General features: G+C 44.6%; 2 protein-coding genes across 5 annotated transcripts in view; both read right to left on the bottom strand.

The window, feature by feature from the left end:
* LOC134136725 (meiosis-specific coiled-coil domain-containing protein MEIOC-like) overlaps positions 1–7,177 on the bottom strand; it is a 33,374-nt gene extending 26,197 nt beyond the window's left edge. The window contains exon 1 of the mRNA XM_062568706.1: positions 7,107–7,177. Coding sequence (XP_062424690.1) covers positions 7,107–7,166 — 60 coding nt within the window. The 5' untranslated portion in view covers positions 7,167–7,177. The remainder of the gene's footprint in view (positions 1–7,106) is intronic.
* A 2,589-nt stretch (positions 7,178–9,766) lies between these two features.
* On the bottom strand, positions 9,767–17,631 carry IBA57 (iron-sulfur cluster assembly factor IBA57). 4 transcript variants are annotated; one of them, XM_062568708.1, is made up of 6 exons: positions 17,611–17,631; positions 17,297–17,373; positions 17,070–17,208; positions 16,241–16,362; positions 15,090–15,436; positions 9,767–12,695 (listed from the first exon to the last, which is right to left on the bottom strand). In XM_062568708.1, the coding sequence occupies exons 3-6, from the start codon at positions 17,109–17,111 to the stop codon at positions 12,304–12,306; spliced, it is 903 nt and encodes a 300-aa protein (XP_062424692.1). In that variant the 5' UTR covers positions 17,112–17,208; positions 17,297–17,373; positions 17,611–17,631; the 3' UTR covers positions 9,767–12,303. The 4 variants fall into 4 exon arrangements, 2 of the variants coding, with proteins under 2 accessions (XP_062424692.1, XP_062424691.1); XR_009957526.1 differs by lacking the exons at positions 17,070–17,208; positions 17,297–17,373; positions 17,611–17,631 and having other exon boundaries at positions 9,767–10,454; positions 12,075–12,695; positions 16,241–16,626; XR_009957527.1 differs by lacking the exons at positions 17,070–17,208; positions 17,297–17,373; positions 17,611–17,631 and having other exon boundaries at positions 9,767–10,454; positions 12,236–12,695; positions 16,241–16,626.
* Between the last annotated feature and the right edge of the window lie 4,734 nt (positions 17,632–22,365).

Genomic DNA, 22,365 nt, shown 5'->3' with positions numbered 1-22,365 from the left:
TCCTAAAAAAGCCTTTTGGGATATCTTAAGGGTATGAGGTGCTACTTTATAGCATTGGAAGAAGCAAAAGCTTTAGTTAAAGAAGCATTGCCAGCTTGCATTTTGTTAAAGTGACAAAAACAAACAAAAAAGTCTCTCCTTGAACACTTCAGTGTCATGTCCTCATTTTTTTTTAAATTGGTTCAAAAGGTGGATTTTTTTTTTTTTTTGCTTTTGTTTGGTGTTCTTTTCTTCTGACAACGATCAAGAAGAGCTTCGAAGAAAAGGATGAATGGCAACAAGAGCAACATCAAAGGAAAACAGGAAGATCCACCAGCAGGGAAAACTGGCTTCCTGCGCATTCATGCCCTATCCAAAGCCAGTCATAACAGTGGCAGTTTCCATAACACATCCTCTTGGTCTCACCACTCTCTCCGTTCCCTCCCAACTTGTCCTAATGACCAACAGCTAAGAGCCCGTTGTGGTAGGTTCTACCTGCATGCTGACCGGCAGCCCCTGCTGAACAGTTTTAATTATGCAAAGGCCTTTCTCTCTCTGGGAGGACACTGATCTACACCTCTCTTCTATGAATGTCTTTTATGACATTTACTGAAATTTATTCTCTCTGACACATCTATTTGGCTCTCCCTCAATTTAAGTGAATTTGAAGAATGGTTCTAAACTTACAGGAGTTATGACAGACAGCTCAACAACTTAACCTTCATCTCCCGCAAGGGGAAAAAAAAAAAAAAAAACTCTTAATCCTTCAAAGTGTAAAAAAGTTTGAATGCCCACAAGATGCATCTTCCCACCAACACGTTTTAAATTTAACATTAGAAACTTCAAATGAAACTTGTAAATAGTGAGCCCCTTCAGCACTCGCAGAGCCATTCTACTGATTTTGGTGGCTTCTGCGCAACTTGCTTTTCCCCCTACAGAACGGGTAATGGAAGCATTACCCTTGAATACAGCACGTGCCGTTATTATAGCTTCAACCTTTTCTAAAGTTACCAATTCAGAAATTTGAATTTTTAACCTCTACCTTTATCATGGTTTTTGTTTTATTGATTTGAAAAAAAAATGAGTAATTTGCCAGCAGGTAGCTTAGAAACAAAGCCCTTATCTGTAATTCATTTAAGTTAAAGAAAAAAAAGAAAACGTTACTCAGGCTGATTTTAATCATATACAAACTGTAACACGGTCCAAAGTCACAAGTACTTCAAATACTGAAGCCCTGCTATTTTCAACTGAATTTTCCTGCAACAACAGCTTACGCCTCCTGCTCTTACTCCCTCCAATTTCAGCAGATGAATTTTGCTCATAAGACATCATAAGGAGTAATCTCTAACTTAAAAACAAATAAAACACCTTCATAAAACACTGACACAAAGTTACCAATTACAAGAACAATCAACTCAGCTGCAAAATGCCATTACTAGAAGCTCAAGTTTGGGACTAAAACCAGAAAGTTTTACTTATACGGGGGAAAATAGCTACTTTAACACATTTATCTCTAAGCAGCCTACAATATTCAAAATACTTCAAGTAATCAAATGCACGTTTAAGTATTTGACTAGCAGATTTCAGACTCACCGCAGGCGCCATGGAAATATAAGACTTCATATCAGCTACCTATATATATTCACCCTCACCTTGGAATTCTTAACATGTGTCACATGCCATTATCTTCTAGCAGAGCAAGAAAACACATGGGAGTACTAAACAAACAGACATTGAGGTTTTAACTTAACTTCTACTCAATTTAAAAAGTTAAATAATCAGAGAAGAGTTTAAATGCATTAAAGCTAGCCACAATTTGTAAATCATATCCTTTCAAATATGTATTTTTTTCAGAATAGAATTCAATATATTATCAGGAAACCTTTTTTTTTTTTAGAAATATAAAATTCCAATTGGTGATCAACTATGTATTTTTTCCAGATTCAGTTTGATAGAGTGACTATCTAGTACAATTTGAATTCCATTAATCAAAAAAAGTTCCAAATGTATTTTTAAAGATGTTTTTAAACAAACAAAAATGATGAAATTGCCCATTACGGAATGTGTCAAAACTCTTTGAAGTTACAAACCAAGTAATTACTTAGAATTTTTATCAGTTGTACAAAGATCTATATATACTATATATTGTTATATAGATTTTAATCTTATTTTCATTAGACTGCTGAGATCAGATATAAAGCTACTTTTCCCACTTGAACATTTCCTCAGTTTGTGAAATTCAAGTAGTAGAGGTCTCAGAGATTGCAGACTTAAGTAAATGCTGTCACAATACCATTTAAACAGAAATCGGGGGGAACTATTACCTGGTTGTTAAATTACTCAGAACAGGGACGATAGCAAGTATTCCCAAGTTTCCTATCCTCTTCATAAGTCTCTCATCATTGTCTCTATTAGAAGGCTCTGGTGGTGAACACTAAGAGACATTTGTTCTTGGAGAATTATGTTTCTGTGTCAGACATTCGTAACAGACAATCATTTGAAAAGCTGGATATTGTCAGGCAAATATATTATCACAGTTGTTTTAAACTACAGCATTATAACACCTATATCAAAAAATTACACTGCAAAAAATCGCTTTGCTGAATTGTTCGCCAGCTTCCTAAAATATCAGTGTTACTTCAGACAGCTAACAGCTCACCTGAGCAATAAATTCCACATATATCTCATCTCCTACTGTGAGAATCAACTTCCATTCACAACCAACCTGCACAGATCCTACCACCAGCCATTCCCTGCATGCATTCCTTCCACTGACACAGGCCACTGAGGAAGCAAAGGAAGCACAGGCTTTGAAACATGCCAATTTTGAACACGCTGAAGCACTGCAGCAGCAGCAGCTCACCGATCCCGGTGCTTCAAGTCCGGTGGCGTAGCCTACCCGGTGCCGAAGCAGTGCTACCACAGCACCTCATCTACCTTCCGTAACATTGCTGCCATGGGACACACACACTACACACCTCAGTTACTCTACGCACACAGAAACTGTTGCCAGGCTCTGGACAGCGTCTCTACTCCACCCATTGAAGCTGCAGGACAAAAACAGCAGAAAGCAGCAGGCAGATTTCAAGCTGTGGGAAAGAAAAAAGGCTCCTCAAGACAAACTAGCAGCACTGGCGTTAAGCAATTACTCCACACAGCTTTTCCTAGATAGAGAAGTCTCTAAGCTGTACTAGGAGAAACAGTACAAATTGCTTGCCCTTAAATGTCACCTCATGGTTTCTTCAGATATACTCCATTTTAAATACCTCTGCAGCAACTGTAAACCTCCCCTAACAAGCACAGATTTCACACTGCCAAAGGCCCTGCTACAGAAGTGAAAGAAACACCGAGCTTACATTTTTGGTCTTCTTGCTTTACAACCACTCTCAGCCATGTAACGTCTGATGTCACTGGAGTACCAGTATGTGGAAGTACTCTGGGAATTGTAGTCTTTCCTCTATTGTGCAATAGCTACAAGGTACAGGACTCCAGGACTACAACTGTGAGGCTTGAAAACAAAACAAATTCTCCTTAATATAGAGGCTTACAGGAACTGTCAGAGAAATACCTCTGAACTAATTTACCTAGAAATGTTTCTCAGATTGGAAAGAAGAAAATGTACTGAAGGTTTTGAAATACACCTTCTTGTATTTCCCACCTATGAAGTAATTTCTAAGCAATTCTTCTCAGGTGAGAGTGTACTTCTACAACCTTGAAGCTGTCATCAGGAAGCACTTCCTACTGAGGAGCTTTGAATGCCCATGAGCTGCATTAGCATCGTTTTAAGAACTCTTGTACATTTAAATACAAGTTTGTTGTCCCTCGTACCTCTGGGGTTCTGGCGTTTCCACACAAAAAGTAAGTGGCTGGAATATATATTTTGTCAGTAGTCACAATGGACCTGCCATTTCTGTTCCTATTTTCCCCACTGAAAACTATCATTTGGCTCACCATAGCTCAGTAACAGTGAAAGACTTGCACAATTTGAGCAAATTTAGCCTTATTGCTCCTGTAATAAGAATTAAAAACTGAGGCTATTTTATTTAAAGATTGTCTCACATATCAATATGTATGTGCTATACCTGATATCCTCTCCCCATTATCAGCCATATCTCTCTTTAGGCAGTTAAGAATTACCACCTTTCACACATTTTTTTCCATAATAAAGCCATCATTTCCCCACAGCTCTTTGCTTTGTTAATTCAGATAGTGATCCCTGAACCTTCTCTCACACTACTATATTCTTTTACGCTCTAAAAAGAATATAGAAATAATATAATTTAGAGTAAATTATTAAGTTCTCTTCCACTATCATTTCGATCTTCACGAAGAAAACAACATAAAAACAATTAAGCTGTCAAAACAGATACACTATGAAAACATTTCGGTTGCTGGGAAGGGTCATCAGTCTTCAGCCAACTATTATTATAGAGTTTCAGGATTAGAATAAAAGAGAAAGTACAGAGCTTACAAGCTCTGATTATTTTTTTCTAAAACCTGAAGCCATCCTAACATACACTCAAAGTAGCCAAGTTACATCTAAAAAACATACGTTCTTAGCCTTGCACAATAAAACTGAAGTTTTTATCATGGTACAAATCCATCTTGCAAGAAAAAACTTCCATGACGGCTAGAATTCAGAGTAGAAACCAAAAAACCATTCTGTCTTAAGTTCTTGAACAACCTACTGCAAGTACTCAAAAAAATTGAACTTTTTTCTTTTTTTGAACAAAGGATCTTGTCCGAAGTTATCTTCTGTTCCTGAAGTATTTTCTACATTTCGTGCCATTGAAAGCATTGCTAAAAGCAACACTGCAGAAAGAATTCCACATACCAAGTAACATTCCCAAAATATTATTTAAATGTTTCTACATAGCTTTTGTGACACAGCAGTAAATAGGAAATGAGGTCATCCATTCCGAAAATCTCAGCCCTCATTTACATTATTCTTATTCTCCCTTTGGTTACTATCCAGATGAAGCTAGAATGGTATTCAAAGAGCACGACTGTCCTTCTCCAGAAGTCTTATGCAGACATAACCATTTAAAACTGATAATATACATAAACATGGCAGAGAAAGTTTTTACACCAATTTCCACATTTAGGCTTTTGGAATAAAGTCTCTTCCTTTTTGATGATGCACTGTTACACTTCAGTGTTTTTAAAGCAGGAGTCTACCTACGCACTTGTATTAATAGCACAGCTTGGAAACCCCTGCTTTAGAGATCCATAACTCAGTTATTCCACCACCAGACACACTTCAAACTATAGTACATTCACAAGTTAAGGACTGAAACATTCAACTGACTTCTAAGTATCTTTCTAAAAGCTGGAGGTGTGTTTTGTATAGTGTCTCCTACTTTGTCGCTACCCCATCTTGACAAAAATGTTTAAACAGTCCACCAAAATATAAGAACTCTGTACAAAGTTAGCATTTCTTTTCATCCACACAGATGACAAACATGGTCCTTCTTTACTGATAGTGTTCAATAGATTCTATCAGACATGGCATTATTAGTTAGCAATAGTGTTTTTGCATCAATGCACACAGTAAAGCAGACTGCACTCAAGTGTTTAAAGAATGATGACTTAAGCCATGCTCTGACCAGAAATCAAATAGAAAGACCAACCTTTCCAGCATTACGACAGCATAAATAATGCTGGAAAACATGCATTAATTTTAGTAATGCAGATGGGCACTAATAGCCATAAATGAGGTCGAAAAGAAGAATTTTGTACTTCTTTGACCTGGGCAAGAGAGAGGGAGAGAGAAAAAAAATCCAGATGCGAGTCCACAAAACCAGTTTAGGCATAAATTATTTCCGCTAGCTTGAGAACAGCATGTTCCTGAAAAACAGTATTTTCTGCAAGACTTGCTATGTAAGCAAAAGCAAAATACAATGCAGGCAAAAACACAATGCTTAATAGAATAGCTTGCAGTCAAAATTTAGTTGCAATCTCATAAAAACAGGCTCCCAACAATATTCTTGCAAGGTGACTAACATTAGCACCTACACCCTCATCTCAAAATAACAGGCAAAACGCCCCTGGCTGACTGCACAGAAGCATTTGAGTAGTGCTGAATTTCATCAGTGATGGCTGTGCAAACGTCAACAGAAGCTCCCAAATTATGCTGTACTGAAAACCCTGGAGAATATTTGCTTGCTACAAAAGCAGAAACACCACAGGCTTTGAGGAATGCACTGTGTTCCTGACATTCATCTGTGCAATCACCTAATACACTAAAGACACCAAAGTTTTCAATAAAACATTAACAGCTAACCAGCTAACCAATATACTCAAAAATAAAGCTTCAAATATCTGCTGGGACTCTAAAAGATCTGTTAACTTGAAATAATTCAGGATTAAGAAGAAAAAGATGCTCAGATACAACCTCCTACACTCAAAGAGAATTCATTCTATCAACAGTGCATTTAAAATAGGAGATTGCAGTGATTCTAGTAACTCAGGACATCTGAAGCAAGCTTAAGTTTCACTCACTTCCCTGGATTCCTTACCCCTCACCACATCAGGACAACGTTTTAGCTTTTTTACTACAATAGTAAGTTTTACTTACAGAATTACAGAATTTTAAAAGGAAATCAAACATCACCTCTAGAAACAAATCAGAGAAAGAAAAATCTTCTTTCTCCTGAAACCAAACATTTCAGTATTTTCCCCTCAGCAGTCTCAGAAAGCGATTCCTGTCTTACCCTGTTGGGATTTCAAGCTATAATGCTTGCTTACTTCACAGCTCTCTTCTCCTATCTCTCTTCAGAAACATCACTCATTTTTGGTGTGTTAACCGTGCTCGCAGCTCTCTAACTTCTGAGTGCATACAGCTCTCTGACAAGGTATGACAGTCGACAGGCAGAATGGAAAAAACAGCCTTGTATTTTCCCAGATACGTTCTTTATTTAAACCGTTCTGCTCTATCAGCAGCCACCAGGGTTCCCCTCGCCTCAAGGGAGCCCACCAAAACCCGCCGCAACACCGGCAGCGCTTCTCACGGGTGAAAGGGGCCGGTTCCTCCCCTCACACGCCTCGCTCCTGCTCTGGAGCGAAGCGCCTCATCGTTCCCCTTTACGCCCACAACCCGGCTCCGGGCTGCAGCACTCACGCCTCACCTCTGACCGGGAAGCCCTGTCCGGCCGAGGAGTCAGAGCCTGAGCGCTGGTCGCCACCATCTTACTCTCCCTCTCACATCCCCCCTCTTTCTCCTCCCCCACCCGTGTGAGGGGCAGCGCGCGCCACCATCACCCCTCCCCCCGCCGGCCGTTGAGACGCTCCAACGGCCACAGCGCGCGCGCCCCGCCTCAACCGCGCGCGCTGAGGGAGAGAAGCCCTCGCTCAACGGCCGTTGGTGGGAGAAACCACTGCGCGGGGAGAGGGGGGGAAGGAACCATTCTGGAGCTGGGGGGGGGAGTAGCCGTTAGTCAGCGCTTTCCCGCCGTGCGCCGGAGGCAGGTGTTGCCTGCGATCGCCGCTGCTTCTCGCGAAAATTACCGTTTCTCCCCATAAACCTGGCCTCGCCAGGCAAACGGGCCCCTTTGGAGCTTCCACGTGCGGTGTTTCTTCAGGGAATAACGCTCCTGAACGCATGCTGGGCTCCCTGAAGCAAGCGGTGGGGAGGATGGTGCGATATTAAGCTTCAGTAACGTACACAGTAACCATAAAGAATGTAACTGAGGCTGTATTGCCTAACGGTTAAGAAATACTGGAATTGAAGCTCTCCACACGGCCCTAATTCTCTCATGTTGTGCATAAGCATTACATACAATATTCAATTACATAGCCACACAGTGCTTCTTCCACAAGGCCTTGTCTCATTCAGCATGCAAGACACAGGGCGTTGAATGAACAGATACTAAATCGTTGTTTTCCTCTTCATTGTTCAATGTGCAGCCCCAAGTTTTATTTACCACAGGCCATTCAAGCCTTTTCCAGAGGCAGAAATGTTAATTTGCTCATCTGCCATCCTGCAGCTCCCCTTAACATTCATGTGCTTTACAAATCTTGCTCAATTTACTTTTAATCGTGCCCTTGGGGGAAAGGAGCAACATTGCGATTCCCGTTTTGCAGGAGGGAATCGAGGCAGAGCCGGATGAAGAGCTGAAGCGCACACTCATTTTTGGTTGCGAATAGAGAGGATGAGGGTACGCAGTACCTGTCACTCCCAGCCTGATCCTTTTTCCTCTGAGTCTAGGCTCCCAATTTCTCATTGCGGGTGCCTCCTCCGTTACCCTTCAGCTCCTGGTCCCAGCACAGCTCCAACTCCCATTCCACCTGCGTGCGGTGCAAGGAGACAGGTTGCCCAGCTCTGAGACCTAGAGAAAAACCTGCTCAGGAGCTGGTAAGCTACAACACACTTACAGCTTAACCACCTAAGGAAATTTTTCTGACAGAAAGGTCACACCATCTCCTTCTTATCTTCTTGGACATTTTTCAAGTCCCTGCTCCAGTTTGCAAAAGCCCAGCCATTTCTTGGAGACTTTTAAAGCAAGTCACAAACAACAGGCTGCCCTCAACCTCACGTCTACAAATGAGCTGTTTTGGCTAGCGACATTTAGTCTGAGACAAACACCTGGTGTGGGACTCACCTCACCTAACTGTCGGTGTTTGAGAAGTAAATGCACTCAGCTGCGCTACCCGGGCCTTTAAAAGTCTTCCAAGTCTTAGTATCCACCTCATGCTCCTTCTCTCCCTAGGCTGCAAAAGGACAGTAAGGTGCTGAGTGCAGATGTCTCTATTTCTAGCTGTCTCTATCTGGCTGGAAGTTGCAACAACCAGTTAAAGATCAATGAGCAAATCAGCAATTGAGAAAAGAGCCTTTTAGTGAGGCAGTCCTTAATATTTATCCTGGACTACACAAAACCTGTCAGGCTGTGCAAGCAATAGCACTCCAGTGATTTATTTCTCTACCGGTCTTCTGTGTTCCTGCGGAGATTGGTTATTAAAAGCGCCTCTGAGGACCCTGCAAACGTTTAGTTTCTGTGACTAACAGAGAGAAGTTCAGTGGTCATTTCCCCCATTTTTTAATAGCTCCACTTAACGTTTAATTAGATTACCTTTCATGTCTTCAGTCCACAATAGATTTCCTCTTGCACTTCAGTCTACCTTAGCTGTATGTGATTTACTCCGTTGTTGATTGTCCTTAAGGCATACACCATGGCAGCCTCAGACCAGGACAACTGATACCCTGATCTTGCAGCCCAAGCACAGCTAAATACATGAATGATGGAGCAGGCTGGAAGGGAGAATAAAGATAAAACAAGAGGGCGAGGATCGGGGCTGCCCTTGCAATCCCTACTACATCCTTTCTCACCTCTTGAAGTCATCTAGTACCTCTGGAAAAAAAAATGCATGTATATTCTGGATCTAAGCATCCACATTTGCAACCTGCGCTCTGAAAAATGCAGCCTTTGGTACTACTGTGGATACTTGACAAGGCAAAAGAAACTGCCTTTTCTGCTGTGTGTGCAGCAGAAAAGATATGTAAGGCTTCCCCAAATGGAAGAAATGTAGTGTTTATTCATGCTGCATATATAGCAGCACAATATAACTATTCTGAGAGGACTTTGCACAATGGGTAGCTGGGAGGAAAAGCTCCTCCTGGCAGACCAGCATGAACACGGGCACCACTGTCTCGCCTTTGTCACAGTCAGAGGATCCAGAACATGCAAAGCACTGTGGTTTAAATTCTTTTTCCAGCAGAAAGACTTCGTTAGCAATCTAAAACCTGACAAAGAGGTAACACACAGTCTAAAGAAATTTCCTGAGCTAAAGCTCTTTGGGGATATGTTTATTGTCAGCAAACAGCAAAAAAACCCCACCACTATTCCATTATATATCTTCACACTAAGTAAATAAAAGCTTGTGTCTCTTTTCTTTCAGACATGTAGATTTAAAATTACTGATACAATCAACTTTTAATGAGCTATTCCGTAGAATCATTTTACAGCAAGCATAAGGAGTTTTGACCAATACGAGCATCTTTCACAGATAAATTTCCTTCACAGTAATGGCTACAGCAATACAATGACAGAATGTGCTCTGGATGGTTTTTATTACAAATAAGTATACAATAACTTTTATTTTGCCAGAAAATCTCACCTACTCCTCTCTCTCATTACCTGCTTCTTCATGCATACCATTTCAACACTGGACACATAATAGATATATTATAATATAAAAATATATATAAATTAGCGCAGGTTGACAGGGTGATGAGGCATAGAGCTGGCTGGCTTTGAAGAGCAAAGAGAGGGATAAATTTTGTGATTGTAGAAGTAGAAACAAGTACAAAGACAGAAGATCAGCAGGAGCCAGAAAAAAAAGCAGCAGCCGAAGAGATCTTGAAGTATTGGGCTGTTTTGAATACCCACAGGGGACGACGGATGGAGAAAACCTCAGCTAGAAACGGTATCAGGGACTGGCCAAAGAGAGCCTTTTCGTATGGAGGCCATAGAGAGCTCCTAGGAGAACAAGAGTGGCAGTGAAGAAGTCAGTGAGGAGAAAGCCCTTGATCAGGAACAACAGGCTAAGCAAAAAGCAAGATGCTGACAGGCTTGTGAAGGGGTGCATGAGACCCACAGGGACGCAAATAGGCTCTGCTTGATATTTTCCTCTTAGCTTTTCACACAGGGCAGCGCTGTGCCCTTCAGTAGTAGCACACACTTCTCCAGAGATTGCAGTTTACACTGAAGGAAGTAGAAAGCATTTCACAGTGAGATGGGGACATGCTGTCCCTTCGCCAGCTTTGTAGTGGTTATGTGAAAAAAGCAATGTAACCTACCTGCTGAAGGCTTCAGGAAAGTTTGGAGAATTTTTCTTAAGATTCAACAGAGCACGCGATCCTATTGTTTCGTGTCTTTAATCGCAGCACTTTTATTTCGGTATCTCCCTCACTATCAAATGTACTGGCATAAATAAAACAGTGCAATTCCCTGTGCAAGGAAACATTCCTCCTAGGTAACCCTGTGCACATCCAAATTAGGAGGATGCCAACAAAACTCCTCAACTGTTGTTGGCAACTGAATTAGTTACACTAGAGGGAAACTCCTTCTAGCAATAGCTTACTCCTACCAGTACACCAGTAAAATAGAGTCAGTGCAGGGCAGGCAACAATGCACTTCCGTAAAACATCACATTCCTCACTGAAAGAGTCGTTCAGGGAAACAGTGTATGCAAGACCAAGATCAGGAACTGCAGTGCAGCTCTGCTGCAGACTGCTGCTGGCTGTGCTCCCTCTGCTGGCCCTGCAGCAGGGAAACGGGCAGGGATCTCTGAAGGCTTTCCCACATTTTTCAGCGTCGTGAGGTATCAAAAGTGAGATTTGAAATGTGAAGAACAAGGCATTCCTCTCCCTAAACATAACTAGCTGTAATAGTGATGGGAAAAAATATCCATCCAATCAGCATGTTTAATAAGAAGCTCAATGCAAGGAATATTTTGCAGTGAACACTTCAGCCTGAGCATAACAAAAACATATCTTATGCCAACATAAGTGTAGCAAGCATGCTCTCAATTAAATAATTTGTAATATCACAGAATGGTTAATCTGAACAGAAACATTCAATACATACAATGATGAAACTCCAATCACTTCCGTCAGTGTCTCAATAGACACAGCACCATACTCGGATACAATTCGATCTGGTAAATGGTGGATTAAAAATTCAGCAGGAGTCCAGTCCAACAGCACGCAGCACCATCTAAATAAATATTGGTCACCCTTACATAAAGCTAGCCTGCTGGACCTCCCTGCCAGATGCCAAGGTAGTCCAGTCTTTTATATTCTTCCTTATATAACTTCAGCAGTCTTGCTGTATGCAAGGGGAACCAGTACCGAGATAACTAGCTTTACTCTGATTTTCCCTATGTCACAGATAGCCAGCAGTAACCAGCCTTTCTCTGCCCTTCTTCAGAGGTAATTCTGTGCAAATTAGAGAAAGTGGTTGGACCATGAGGGTGCTATGGTCAAGTCAAAGATCTTCCATGTTTTGTTGCCTAGAAAAGCCCAGTCCCACTTACCTCTACACTTCTTAATAGAACAAAGAGAGAAACTGAATTTATTTATACATTTCCCTGTGTACCTTATCCTCCAAGGATCTCTCCACAAAGTGTTAACAGATTATTCTCCTTCCATCAGTGACTCGCTGCTGGTTTGGGTTGCTGCTGTTTAGTCCTGATTTGAAGGATGCTGCTAATACACTTTCAATCAAACACTGCAAACAGAAGCTGAAGGTAGAGTTACCTTCGAAAAGCTTGTCAGACGAATTATATATTCTCAATAAGGCAACTGTGCAGTAAGTGGTTCCTCATTTATTTACCAGCAGGTTTTGGCCACCACTCGGGTATAGTTGCAGTGAGCTTCACTTTATCACCTGGCATATTGAGGCAAAGTGGTTCATTTATATTAGCTAGCCTCAGCAAAGCTATACCAAGTTCACCTCCTCCAGCTCGGAACTTCCCAACTGACTTTCCCGATTCAGTTAAGATCTCGGCACCCTCAGGAACACTTTCCAGGGGAAGAGGAGCCGAAAACTGAACGGGCAGCAGGCGTTTGCGAATGACACCCATGTGATGGGTTCTGGCTGTTAACTCCTGTCCAATGTAACAACCTTTGGTAAAGCTGATACCATTCATGTAGGCCAGATTTGATTCCAGTGGGAGGGCTACTCCAGGAGGGAGATCTTTCACACCTTCAGGAATTCCTATGAAAAGAGTAAAAACAACAGGTAAATATGGTAAGATATTCAGTATTTTAGGTTTCAGGTGTATGACTCCTCTGTGTGCTATAAAACCAAGATAATCTGTAAGTGAGAAGCAGCAATGTGAACTAAAGGGCTTTCCAGTACTCCAGTTTGGGCCTAAATGAAATCACTAGCCATAAATGATCAGGGTTAGCAAAGATTATTTTTAAAGATAAATAGAAAACTGCACTAGAACCTAATTTCATGAAGCTTTAAACACTTCATAAGGCGTACCAGTGGAAATTCAAAGCACCCGGAACTATGCAGACTCAGATACAAAGGCTTCAACATACACTTAATACCAATGGCAATATTATTCTCACCACATCCTCTAAGGAGATTTTAATGGCAGTAAAAGTTATTTTATTCAAAACTGTCTAATGAACATAAGATGGCCAACTACAAATGCTTCTGTGACTGCTTCTGTAGTAATAAACAATGCAAATTTTATCTTTTATCCAAAATTTCAGAGTATATAGGAAAGAGAACAGCAAATGTTTAAAAACAAAGCTACAGACAACAGCTTTATGAAATGGTCACTATTTTTTGTTAGAAAATAAGCATATCATCCTGTAGAATTACTGAAGGAATTTACTGAAAATGATGCTCCTTGTAATTCACAACCAGAAAAATCTTTGATAAAACAGTGTTTTAAAGACTATTTTTCATTATCTTCCACAATTAGCAAGAATCAATTTCTCAAATTTCAGCCATTTGGAACGTCAGAATAGCAGCCCCAAAGTCCTCTTTTTTATTGATTAAACCTAAAATTAAGGGCTAGTTTGGATAATTAAACCGTAAAATTCAAATTCTTATTTTTTTCAGAGGCCAACCTCTAGTCATGAGTTCCTAATGGTTAGAGATGAAACAAGATCATTAGATCATCCAGTGTGACTGCCAGTCTAGCAGTCCCATTACACTTCCAGAGTCTGGGCAGGTATAACCTGTTTGGTTGAAGCACGGCTTACAGAAACCCATCTGTTTTCCACTGGAAGGTATCAGCTGATGGAGGTCCATTTCCCTCCATGAGTAGTTTGTTATAAAACCCTCTTTCACAACTAAGCACAAATTGGAAAATATGAACATAGTTTTGTCTGTCTTTAACTTCTAACCATTGTCTCCTGATCACCATTCCTTGAGAATATAAAAAGCCTTCCAATACCTGGCATTTCCTTCCTATACAGATGGTCACCAAGTCCTCATTTTATCTTTTTCATAAAATCTTCACCAAGGTTCTCGCCTTGCCAGATATAAGGATTTTTTCAGTTCCTCAAATCACTATGGCATCTTTTTCATGTCCTCTTTCATATCTTTATGAAGAATATTCTATGCATATACACTATGAGATGCCGAGATAAAAGGTATGTTCTTATTACTACTACTCTTATGCTTATATAGTCAAAATTATATGAGGTGTTTTTTTTTTTTTGTTTTTTTTTTGCCAATATGAGAAACACGTGTTCAGCCACTTCCCTAGTGTCAGTGCTGCTGTGTTAGGGTATCAGCCCCATCCATAGTCTCTGATCCTTGGCGAATGTCTGTGTAAGTAGCTACAACTGCTCACTTTTTCTGAACAATGACACAATATTTGGTTTTTTGAAGCAGAATGTTTCTGCTTGAATCAATCTGTTGGACCCAGCTTTCTGCAGCAGCACACAAGACTAGTGCTGGTATATCAGAAAACGTGGCACAGTCGAGTCCAGTTTGACCCGTTAACAGTTGCTCAAACTTTCCACTGCTTTACTGTATCAGATAGACTGAGCTTACGATCACTACTTGTGTGCAGAGGACCATCATCTTAATTTAATCCACTATCTGTGTAGGCACAGTAAGAGCAATGGAAGCCCTGCACAGGCACAGGCTCTCACTCTCAGCTTCTCTCTCAGATCAAACACTCTTTTGGCTTCAGAATTAACTCCAGAAATCCAAGAATACATTTTTAGGAAAGTGACTTAAGAGTGTTTCCTTTTATTTCCTTAGCAACAGATAAAACACATAGATTGTGCATAATCCAAAAATAATCAGGACACAAACTAAAGAAGTTTTACTCTAAGAAAATGAGTAGTTCTATTTTTTTTTCCTATTAGTGTTCTTAACCCACAGTCCCATAACCTTCGTAATGGGAAACTGTACTCAAATATTGATTCTGCCAGAAGACAGAATTGTAACTATTGGATCAATTATATCCTCAAAATAGTAAACAATTACTGAACATATGAACATGTTAAACATTCAGTCATATCACTGCAGCTTTTATAATTTCTTCCACTGTCTTATATCAGAGCATGAATTCTTCACAGTAATTTATTTTCCAAAATCCAGTAACACAGAGTGTAAAACAGGACTTGGCTTTACCTTGTTTATACCTGTGCCTGTGGTAATCCTGAATATTCCCAATGTGACTTCCAGGGACAATATCTAGTAGATTTGCTTCTTTTTTTGTAATCAGTCTCCAGCCCATGACTTCTGTTCTGGGATCAGGAGTTAAAACCAGAGTTTGGTCTGCGCATTTGTTGAGAGAAGCGGCAACCTCTCCAGGCTGCTCCTTGGGGATAACGGCCCACAGAGAGAGGTCCGGGCAGGGGGCAATGCTCACTTTCCTCCGGATCTTGTACAGTTTCAGATGTTTCTGTACAGAGTCGAACACGCTGCTGTCACACTCCAGCAGGATGTGCGGCTCTTCTTCTGGACTCTCGTGAAGCCTAAAAAGAGTCACATGCGCAGAGGTCAGAAGCCAAAACACCACCAGGGAGGAAGTGAGAGCTCTTTATTTAATATTTAATGTTATTTTAATAATAATAAGTACATTTCCAGTACTGACATGCCCTTCCCCCCACCACCTCACTCACCTGTTACTTCTTCCAGACTGAAAACAACTTGGGGAAGAGCCTGGCAATTACATTACCGGACAAAGCCAAGTGTTATCTTGCACCGTTAATACAGCGTTAACGCGGGAGCTGAGGACAGGCAAGAGCCTGGTTTTGCACTGACCCTCGTGGCGACCCTCCACGTCCGCCTGTGCGAAGCGGCCCTACCGGCTAATGATTATATTCCTCGGAGCTTGCGGTCACCTGAATGACTGTATTAACTGTAAGACTGGGGAATATTTTGGGGATATGGTCCAAATATGGCCTTCAGACTCGGGAAAAGCTGCGAGGGCCGCGCTGAAACTGGGAGGTACTGCGCTGTGGTGCAGAGGGCAGGTAGAGTGCTCAGAAACGGGGGCGGGTTTTTTCACACGGAAATTTAATCACATGCGGGGGATTTCTCTCCGAAAACACAGAAGCAAAGGCAGAGCCATCGGGTGAGGAAAAGGGAGAGTTTTTGTCCACCACATGCACCGCTGAGCCCCCTACCAGGGGAGGCCGCGGGCCCGGCCCGCCCTGCCGCGGCCGCTCCGTCTCCATGGCAACCGCGCGGCCTCCAGTGAGCCCGCCTATCTCTTCCCCCCCCCCGCCGCTGCCTCGCCATGGTCTTTCCCGGCTCCCCCCGCCGCTTGGTCTCACCTGTAGAGGATGAGGTCATAGAGGCAGCGGCCTTGGACGTTGAGCGCATGCGCGTACAAGGCGCGCGGCGGGGGGGCCGCCGCCCGGGCCGCGAGCTGCGTGACGTCGTTGGTGAGGAGCCCCTGGAGGAAGAGGGCGGCCTCGGGGCCCCGCACGCGCAGCAGCGCGCGGCCCAGCGGGAAGCAGGCGGCGGCCGCGGCGGGCGGGGGAGCGGGAGCGCCGCCCCCCCCGGTCTCGGCTTCGGCCTCGGACCCAGCCGCGCTCCCGCTCCCGCCGCGCCGCCATAACCCGCGCAGGCAGGCCGCCGCCGCCGCCGCCGCTCCGCCGCCCGCCCTCACCAACATGGCGGCGAGGCACGGCGCTCCGTCACCGCGGCCCCGCGGCAGCCGCCGCCATCTTGTGTGTGTCCGAGCGCGTCAGGGCGCCGCCTGGTGGCGGCGCGCGGGCCCCGAGCGCCCCGCCCCCCCCCCCCCCCCCCGGCCCGGCCGCGCCAAGCCCGGAGCGCGGGAGGGCGCCGGGCGCGTTGCGCAGCTCCGGCGGGCTGCGCCCTGAGTGAAAACATGCGCTGGCCTCGGCCTGGGGACATTTGAACGTGAAGAATTTAGAAAAACAAAAAAATCAGAGCTGCTCCTGGCACCCTTAGCTCTGCCCTCCACACAGATGGGCTGTACCGGGCCCCGGTGCAGCATCACCCTGTCTGTAACCGCCGTGTGAGGGCTGAGAAGCAGCAGTGAACAGAGGGTGTCCTTGGAACCTGCATCTCCTCTGGAAACAGCAGTCCACTGCCTGTCACCCAGTGCTTTGAGGCATGCTGATGTAAAAAACTCACCGTTTTTGATCCTGTAGGCAGAGCGCTTCTCTTTGGTAGCATTACTTCAGTGCTACACCAGTTTTCTCCAGCGGTTTGGAGATACGGTTGAGTTCCTATTTATATGTCAACACAGTGAAGCAAAAATGTGACCTGAACTCTGGAGGAAGTAAAGGAAATGGTTTAAAATAAATCAACCTACTGTTTGTTTCTTTATTGTCTGGTTTCTTGGTGAGTACCCGGCCTACCTTGCTGCAGCTCTTCTGGCAGCCTGCGGCATGCCGGTGGCCTTAGTCATTCCTTCCTCCACTGAGTCTTTAATCCTCTGGAAATTAAGGACAGATAGGGTACATAGCCATTCTCCTCCAGTGATGTTTTGGCCAGTGAGCTGGAAAACACAGCCATGCCAAAGGCTGTTTTTTTTCCCCCCATTCTATTTTAATGCACTGTTGCTTCTGTTTCTATAGGACCCTTCTTCCCCCCTCGTCTTTTAACAAAGGAAAGTTGCCACTGCTTTGCTCCGAAATAAACTACAGGATTTGACAGTGGGAGTTTCTGTTACCTCATTGCGTTGCATTGGAGTCAAAAGCCCCACGCTAAAAGTGCAGAGCAAGATCCTCTGAGGCCTTTTAAGCCCATTTTCTCCCAGAAGGAGCTTTCCTGCCGCTTGCTGCTGCCACCACCGGCGCGCTCACACAGCTATGCAGGCAGGGGGATCAGCGGGCCAAAAACGAACCCTGCTTCACAGGCAATGCGGGTGCCGAGGGCCAGCGCAGAGCCACGATCTGCTTGCTGCATGTAAAACCATGAGCAGAGGGACACGTATTTTTGGGAGCTGCAAGCTTGCTGGAGGCAGGCAGCACGTTCAACCAGCTGGCCGTCGAAGCAGGGGCGGACTGCTCTCCGCGTGCACGGCGGTGATAAAATTATCCTGCACCATCACACGCCACCGTCTCGGGGCACGGCAACAGATCTGCGCCCAGCGGTGCCCTGCAACAAGCAGCACAGCCCAGCGAGCTCTGAATTCGGCACTGTCCCCAGCTCAGAGGGGAGGCTTGTCAGACAGCTGCATAAACAGAGCAGGAGGAGAGATAAAAGCAGGCGGTGGATGTGATCTGAGGTGACCTCGGGCGTGCAGACACGCTCTGCCCAGCTGCTGGCACGTGTGCAGAGGCCGCTTGGCACGGGCAGGGCACGGAGGAAGTGGCTGGAAGGACGTGCCAGTAGTTGGAGCCCTTTCTGCGTGGCCTTAAGCATCATCTCTCTGTGCTGCATATGAAAAAAAAGGGGCTTTGGAAACCTATCTTTAAATCAGGGCTGAAGATGCAGAGGACTGATGCCCATCGTGCTTTTCCTGGCTGTGACAGGAATATGTACTGCTCTTTGCTTTTTAGAGATTGAAAAAAGGGGGGAAGTCATATATTTGGAATTACAGCTGGTCTGAAACTCCAGGGTCAAAAATGCGCCATGTACAAACAGGACCTACAACTGTATCCAACAGCTGGATCCAGCTTTGGCTCATGTCTACCCAGAAGGGTAGAAGGAGATTGAGGGGCAATAAAAAGACAAGTGAAAATGGAAGCAAACTATGAAGCCAATTTCTGAGTCCATTTGCTTTTTTACAGCTTTAATTTACTTTTCTCTGGGATGTCTTTCCTTCTGGCACAGTCACGCTGCTCATAAAGTAGTATTTAACTGTACTCAGTGGTCCCTTGTTGCCTTTCAAAAGGAAAACCTCAGACTGCATGCAGACAGGATGCAGCACAACAAACTGTTTGGTTTCTTTTGGTCTCCCTACCCAACTTTTATCCACAATGCAAAGCTTATGCAGGGACAGCACTTCACATTAGGTGGCTGGGCTGCTTTCAAACTGATCCTAGGACCTAAAGCTGGATTCAGGGCCAGGTTTCATTTCAAGGAGAGCACACAGCAATGCGTTGTCACTGAAAAGAGGAGACCTCTTCCCTGCCATGCCTGCGCTCCTGACCACCCACACCTCCTACTGCATTCAGCCAAACACAGCATGTGCCAGACCCCCCATGAGCCAGTTTAACTCTCTGAAATATCAGAAAATATAACCCAGCAGCAGTGTGCTGGAGGTCTACCTGCAGATAATATGCTTTGGGCTCAGGGAGGCTTCTTTTTTGGCAGTAGTTGTAAAGCGAGTGTAAATGATGAACTTGAAGGCTTCATACCTTAACTGAATAGAAGTGACCTGAAACCTAGTCACAGGCACAACGTGATTCCTGGAGCTTTCCTTTAGATGAGTTTGGCACACAGGGGGTTACTAGAGCAGAGAATTTGCCTGGCATAGTTCATCTGCCGGCCTCTTCCCCCTCCTCCACATCCAAGGTTCAACACTTCATTTGGATGAAGTTACAGTGACTTTAAACCTCACTGAAGCAGCAGGATCCAGCGAACGTCTCCGGCAGGCAGCTAATGCAAGAATTGCTGCTCACACGTGGGGCCAAATGAGCCAATTGCTCCAATTCAGCAAACGTGGGGACAGCTTGCTCCAGTGACCCTTGTCGTTCCTTGTGGCCAGGGCTGCTCCGTGATCTTGGCAGGGAACAGCAGACCACGTTATCCTTCCTAGTGGGGCCTGCCCCCATCCCTCATTTTTCATCTCGCAGCATGTGCCTGAGCTTTTCAGCTCTGGATGAATTCTTACAAAGTTACAAAAGAGGGGAGAAAAGATACTTTGGTGAACTCTCTCCTTTTTTTCTAAACTCTTGGCCGATTCTGATGCCAGCAAGATCTTATCTTTATAGAGGTTTGCACTGCTCAGTGTTGCCTGTAAAAAAGGTGAAATATTCTTGCCCTGATTCATGACAATAAATACCTTACTTGGCTAGTACTCTCCGACAGGATTAACAGTATGAGACTGGGTAGTGTCATTTGCCTTGCCGGTAACAACAGTTGAGGCAGAGTTTGCATCTGATCTGCTCTGCTCTGAGCAACAAGTGTGTCATGATGCCACATGGGCTTTCTGCTGCCTTCAGAGCTCCCAGGTGCAGTCACCGACCCTCTTCTTCCACTGCCTGAACCCACAGTCTCAGCTCAACAACTGCACGAAAAATAATAAAATGTGAGGAAAGGAGTCTGTATCCTCAGTTCACTTCCATGTCCACACTTCAAAGGCAGCTTAGGACCGTCCAAATACCTTGGCGCTGTGTGGGGTTGACAGAGGCAGTAGGGAATTTTGAAAGACAAGTTTTCTGCTATACTCAGTCAACTTCTGCCAAATTCTCTGGGGTAAAATATCTGACGTTCTCCTCATGATCTCTGCATTAGTGGAAGGAGAGATGGTCATGTTAGGCTGTGCCTGGAGTGATGTGATGTCCCTGGCTAAGCCTGAAGCCCTTCCTCAGCTCCTTGCCACCAAAATCCACCTCACATGCAGGCACTGGAGCAAAGCAGAAACACTTCTTACAATTACAAAAATAGTGAAAAAGGGCAGAAACGCTCTTTCCATTCCCCAGCTGTCCCAGGGCAGTTGCACAAGCTGCCGGCAGCCTCTTGCAGCAGCGAGTGGGTTGCTCCAGCAGCTCTCCGCTGTCCCACTGTCCCGAATGCTGCCGTGTCACTTGCTGGCTGCGCGGCTCATGGCAGCAGAGCAGCCCGTGGCTGCCGTCCGCAAGGGTTCGGCCTCGGTGTTTATTCATCCATGTCTCAGCTAGGCTAGCATAAATCAGGAATAAGTCCAGTGCCTCTTAGCTGCCTGCCCTCCGGATTAATGCTGGTACGAGAAACTCATTTTCTCCAACTTTTTCTCAGTGCATGAACTCTCCTCCACAAATCCGCGGGAGCTGCAATTATGCAACCCGAACGCTGCGCATTAAATACTCCCCGAGCAGCACTCCAGGAGCTCCCGTCCCCGGCTGCCGTCAGCGGGGACACGGCGCTGCGGTAAACCCTGGCAGAGCCCGGCAGCCTGGCTGGGGGCGAGACGATCTCCCACGACCTTGGAAGGGGAAACACGGGTTGGAGTTGCTTTAAAGAAATCAGTCTGCATGAGCAGAGCTAGCTGCAGTTGTGTGGGAATCTGGACAAGCTCCTGCACACGGTGCGTTGTGTTTCAGGGCAATCGGGTAATGCACCCCTACTCAGACGCTTAACACACCCCACATTAAAACCAGTAAGGCTGCTCCTAAGGGAAAGCTGTTCTGTAATGGCAGTCCTCTACTGGTAAGAAATCTGATCAATTCTCTGTCTAGTCTCTTAAAAAAGATATTTAGTTGTTATAAGCCCTCATCTATGTGCAATTATTAGTCAGTATGTGGTAAAGGAAACACAGGACAATGTTAAAGCCAGTGAGGCCTACAGAAGATAGGGTGATTTGCAAGGGGAATAGGTGGGAAATTCCCCCCCCCAAAGCAAAGAGGCATCACAGGGGGAACCTGGCTGCCAGGCATCATTTGCAAGGAGTGAGCCTATGCACAGAAGCAGCTGAGTGGTGCTGGTGGGACTGAAATTGAAGGTAAAGCTGTTATTACCATTTCCCAGAGGGGAGTGATTAAGAGCTGGTGAGATGCTGTTGACAGGAATAATATCTGCAACATGGGGCAGCTAATGAACAAGGTGAATCCTGTGATCCCATAGAAGAAGAGGCTCTGGAGAGTCACTGGTAGTTTTAACCTGGCTTTTTAAAGAAATGAGATTTTGCAGTTGCTTTGTGTGTTCCCAAAATGCAGGGAGCTTGAGGCAGCTCTGGCCATTCCTCTTTCTGCTGAGAGCAGGATTGGGAATTAAAGGGGCTCCATCACCCCCTGGCTCTGCCCTCCCTCCATGGACACCGTCCGCACCACAGTCACCAGCAGCAGCTTTCTGTCGGTGGGAATTTGGAGGCAACCTGAGCGAAGTGGATTTGGGCTGGTGTCAAGTCCTTGGGGCAGGACGTGGTTGCATGCAGGCCAGGGCACAGAGACCTCAAATGACTAGGACAGCGTGGGGTTAAGGCTGCTGGCAAGGGGACTCACTACAGCGTTTGTTTCTGCTTGGCCATAGCTGGTATCAAGGCAAGGCCAGCCACCCAAAGGTGCTTGTACATCCAAGTAAGTCCAGATGTCAAACAGCTCTGCAAGGGCTGATTTACCCTATTCCTCAGCCTTTGCTGGTTTGGTGGACACCTTGTTATTTAGCAAAGTTGCTTTTCAGTGTTTCACATAGCACTGCAAGGGATGTGAGTTGAGAAGCTAAAGGACTTTGGACTATTGGTGTTCCTTGTGGGCTTCTTGCAGGTTCCTGCTCTTCTCTGTTTCCTGGTTGGAGCTAGTTCTGCAAAGAAATTGTAGAAATCCCCCTCAAAACTGCCAGA

The sequence above is a fragment of the Rhea pennata genome, chromosome 2, assembly GCF_028389875.1.
Source record: "Rhea pennata isolate bPtePen1 chromosome 2, bPtePen1.pri, whole genome shotgun sequence".
NCBI classification, from domain to species: domain Eukaryota; kingdom Metazoa; phylum Chordata; class Aves; order Rheiformes; family Rheidae; genus Rhea; species Rhea pennata.
Note: the sequence above shows the minus strand (reverse complement) of the source record. Positions and strands in the feature narration are given on the sequence as shown.

Coding starts and splice junctions, on each gene's coding strand:
- IBA57 (XM_062568707.1), bottom strand. CDS start 16,584: ATGTTGGTGAGGGCGGGCGGCGGAGCGGCGGCGGCGGCGGCGGCCTGC. Junction 15,437..16,240: donor TATGACCTCATCCTCTACAG/GTGAGACCAAGC, acceptor GACTCTTTTTAG/GCTTCACGAGAGTCCAGAAG. Junction 12,696..15,089: donor CAGGCACAGGTATAAACAAG/GTAAAGCCAAGT, acceptor CTCTTTTCATAG/GAATTCCTGAAGGTGTGAAA.